General features: G+C 35.7%; 1 protein-coding gene across 3 annotated transcripts; it reads right to left on the bottom strand.

Moving 5' to 3' along the window:
* Window positions 1-698: 698 nt before the first annotated feature.
* LOC105264058 (transmembrane protease serine 2-like) lies at window positions 699-2,297 on the bottom strand. Of its 3 annotated transcripts, none has more exons than XM_011300632.1 (3): window positions 2,222-2,297; window positions 1,320-1,590; window positions 699-1,051 (listed from the first exon to the last, which is right to left on the bottom strand). In XM_011300632.1, the coding sequence occupies exons 2-3, from the start codon at window positions 1,370-1,372 to the stop codon at window positions 817-819; spliced, it is 288 nt and encodes a 95-aa protein (XP_011298934.1). In that variant the 5' UTR covers window positions 1,373-1,590; window positions 2,222-2,297; the 3' UTR covers window positions 699-816. The 3 variants fall into 3 exon arrangements, with proteins under 3 accessions (XP_011298934.1, XP_011298935.1, XP_011298936.1); XM_011300633.1 differs by having other exon boundaries at window positions 2,173-2,249; XM_011300634.1 differs by lacking the exon at window positions 2,222-2,297 and adding an exon at window positions 1,966-2,161.
* Window positions 2,298-3,980: the final 1,683 nt, after the last annotated feature.

Below are 3,980 nucleotides of genomic sequence, written 5' to 3'. Positions count from 1 at the left end.
CGCCAAATGCACCGAATAATCCACCTTATTCATCCCACATCATTCTTTCATTTGTTTTCATCGATTCCTACCTGTTTTTCATCCAAAAATTGCATCCACACAACATCCACGCAACATACACGCAACATACACGCTACATACACGCTATAGCGTGTATGATAGTTTGCTAGGGTTCTTAAGTTCTACGCCAGAATGAAAACGCGGGTCTTTTTCAATTTTTTTTCCAATAAATGAAAATAAAGATAAAATCATGAAATCTACGGTTTGACGGGGATGGCCCGAAACTTAGCCATGAAGTTATACAAAAAATTGAAGAACTGGGAAGAAAATCGAAAAACCGCGATTATCTGAAAAACTAAAACTGACATGTGTATTACACCTTTGGTTCATAAAAAACGTTGAATTCTTGGAAAAATTGAATTTTCGTGAAACTATCACGTGTTCCAAAGTCCCAAGACGATCTATATTTTCTTCTATCCTTGAATTCTCAGTTTTCAATTTCTGTAAATGATGAAATTAATGAGAATCAAATGTGCAATGATAGATGAATTACACAAACGTTATGACATGGTTCAACTGCTTTTTAATATGAATTTACAACTTGTTGAAGGTTTTCTGGATCCAACCAACATAAGCAGACATCTTAGAGTAAACTGTGGGAACCCCTTTGCGACACGAATGGTCAGTCCAGGAGACGATTCCAACAAGTTGTGGAGAGGTATTTGGCCGATATTGGATAACGGGTCCTCCGAGGTCCTTAGAACAGGCGGAGACGACTCGTCCGATGACTCCAGTACAAATCTGATCGTTAGTGATTCATTTCTTGACGAGTTGTGTGCAATTGTTAGCATCCAAGAAGGACACTTGAGCAGCCTCGAGAGTTTCTGAGGTTCTACCATCACCACCCCAACCTGTCAACCATCCGACTCCAGTCTGAGTTGCTCCTGGTGTTGGAAGTGCTATTGGTTGAATATGCTCGTTGAAAATTAGGGGCTTATTCAGCTTCAAGAGAGCGATATCGTTTTTGCTAATTCCACGAAACCAGCCCGGCCTTGAAATCAAGACAGAAAAAATTTGGTGGATTAGTGGAGATAGCGATTGAGATTTTGTCCATTAAGATATTTTTTTTATTGAGGAACCAATTGTTATTTGATACATGAATCTCTCATCTTTGGGAACATCATGAAGAACACAAGCATATCTCCGGATTATTTATAAATAATATTCGCGAGTGATGTTAATGAATTGGCAGTATATCGAGTGCCATAGTGTCATCAACGATGGAAATGTCATGAAATTTTGACTCTTGTTTCACTTACCGTTTATATTGCGGATGCTTGTAATAATATTTCACACTGCGAATTTCTTGCATCGGGTCCGTAACGGAAAGCTCGTACTTCCCAGCCTTGACGATTAAGTTTTTAAACAAATTGAGGCACTGGGCAGATGTCAGGATCCAATCACGATTTAGAATCACTCCACCGCAGACTAAATTTCGGATACCCAGCAGTGGACATTCGGTCTAAATAGCGACTTGATGCGGGTACTGATGTGGGCGGACTTCATCGCCATGTGTGATTGCATGACAAGCTGAAAAAAATTATTTAAATGATAATCTTTACGAGTCTAACAGCCAAAGTTTATAATGATTATATATAGCCCAAATTCACGTTCTTTAGAGTTTTTAGCAAATTATAGATAGAATTGATGTAAAAAAATATAACGTTTTGACGTTTTGTAATTATTTAATGGCTCGCAAATTTTTGTGGTGAAGTGATCATTTTCATGTATTTTCTCCACAGTTTCCTGATTCTTTTTAAAACTTCAGAAAAAACGCTGAAAAATGATGACGTCATATTGTAACTGCGTAGGTCATTTAATACTGACAAAATGCAAAAACGTTATATTTTTTCACGTCAATCCCATTGTAAGTTTCCCAGAAAAGTGGAAAAACGTTAATTTTACCATATATGGGTGTAGAACACCCTTAAAAAGAAAGGCTAATAAACTATTATTATTATTTTTATGTTTATTATTATTTCTTTCAACTCTGTTAAGGGTTAAGGGTTAAGACATAAAAATAAAAACTTTTAATTTTGACGTGGAAACTCAGATAGCGTGAACGACAAAAACAAAATTGTAGATCCGACGTTTAGTTTTTAGATACGTAACATGTTTTGATGGAAACAGAGACACCTTCGATTTAAAATTGATTACTCACTGTGAGTGAGCAGCAAGGCTAGTGCGATATACTTGGTCAACATCGTGAGACTATTAGAGGACCAAAAACAGTTTGGATTTATATAGCGCGGTATCAATTGTTTCCCAACCGATAACAGTGTTGACAAAGACGATTCGAGTCTGTAGCTGTACCTCATGCCGGAGCAAAATTTAATGATAAACTAGTTCTACAATCAATGAGTATCGCAATAGCGGATCTAACAGAACTATTCAATTACGATTATTCTCGAATTTTCTAATCATTTCAAGCATTTGTGCAGTCATGCAGTCACACAAAAATCATCAAATATTAAAAAAGAAAATCTTAATGGATTTAAAATGAACTAGGACTTCAGTAATATTGACAAAAATAATTTCAAGGAGATATTATTTTTGTAGTTCAAGGGTGCCGCTAATAATCCAGTGAAATTAAAAATTGAATTTTCAGATAAATATAGAGTTTCACAACTTTCTTCAACGGAAATTAAATTCAATATCTACCACAAGAGAAATTATCGTCGTAACTGCAGTAATGTTTTTACTATAAGTCGATCAATTTGTTTATCCTCCAAATGATTAAAAATATTTTCTATTGATATCACTTAGAGGACGCAATAAACTAAAGTCAAGTATTAAGGATGCTGATTTGAAGTATAACATATATAGTTGAATCAAGTATATATTTTTTCTATATATCACTTTAAGTTTGCGATCTTTACCTAGATGCGATGCGGCGAGCAAGTCCGATTCATTGAATAATGGTAATTTTAATGGTGCCGGCCTGTGCCACCGTAACAATCGCCATGCGGCAAAACGTCGACTGGGGATGACAGTTGACGGCATTGCACATGAAATTTCCACCCATGGCGATCTGAATTGCCACCATTAGCAGAGCAACTTGACCTGGATAAGAAAGCTCAAATGGTGCCAAATTAATTTGATAAATGATACCTGCAGCACAACGCGAGCCATCCACTAAAAATTATGACAACTCATCCCCCGACAATGAACAACAAGGTGAATGGATAAACAATACACTCGGCATTCTTCAATTTTGATCGATCATTCTTTCTCCATTTATCGACATCACGAATTGACATTCTCCCTGAAACATAGATGCACGGTATAGGTGGATGTACAATGGGCTACATGGAAACTATCAACTCCCATGGACCCAGGAAGACATTCGCAGTTACGTGGAAATGTATGCGATAAATATTGGAGAATAAGTGAGTGGAGGACTATAATGTTCGACTACATACGAAGACGTATTGACTCAGGGAAGAGTTGTTTCTGCATTGACAAAAGCAATAATGTACTTACTTTTTTGCGTTATTTCCTGGACAAATTTCACCTTCTCAGTGGATTCGCTTTTTTGGCAACTTTTCAAAATGTCAGCTTCCAATGGAGCTTCCATTTCATTCTCAGCTAGAAATCTTGAAATTTTTAGTTTCATAAATATATTGAATGAATCAAATTGCAGTTTATTAAATTAACGGGCTCCTCCCTTAAAACGTAAAACTAAAACAATAAAAATGAAAATACATTAAATTAATCATCTATATTATGTTTATATTTATATAATAACAAAATATAGTCTCAATCCTTATTATAAGCTGCTGTACGATAAACCTAATAATTTCATCTGCCTTAGAAAAATGGCATAATTGGCGTCTATTTCAGGTATGCGTGGAATAAATACCGATTATTTCTTATATTTATGACTGTTACGTCAAGAAACGACGTAAATAGGAAATTAA

Source organism: Fopius arisanus, unplaced genomic scaffold (genome assembly GCF_000806365.1).
Source record: "Fopius arisanus strain USDA-PBARC FA_bdor unplaced genomic scaffold, ASM80636v1 scaffold00019, whole genome shotgun sequence".
In the NCBI taxonomy this organism is placed as follows: domain Eukaryota; kingdom Metazoa; phylum Arthropoda; class Insecta; order Hymenoptera; family Braconidae; genus Fopius; species Fopius arisanus.
Note: the sequence above shows the minus strand (reverse complement) of the source record. Positions and strands in the feature narration are given on the sequence as shown.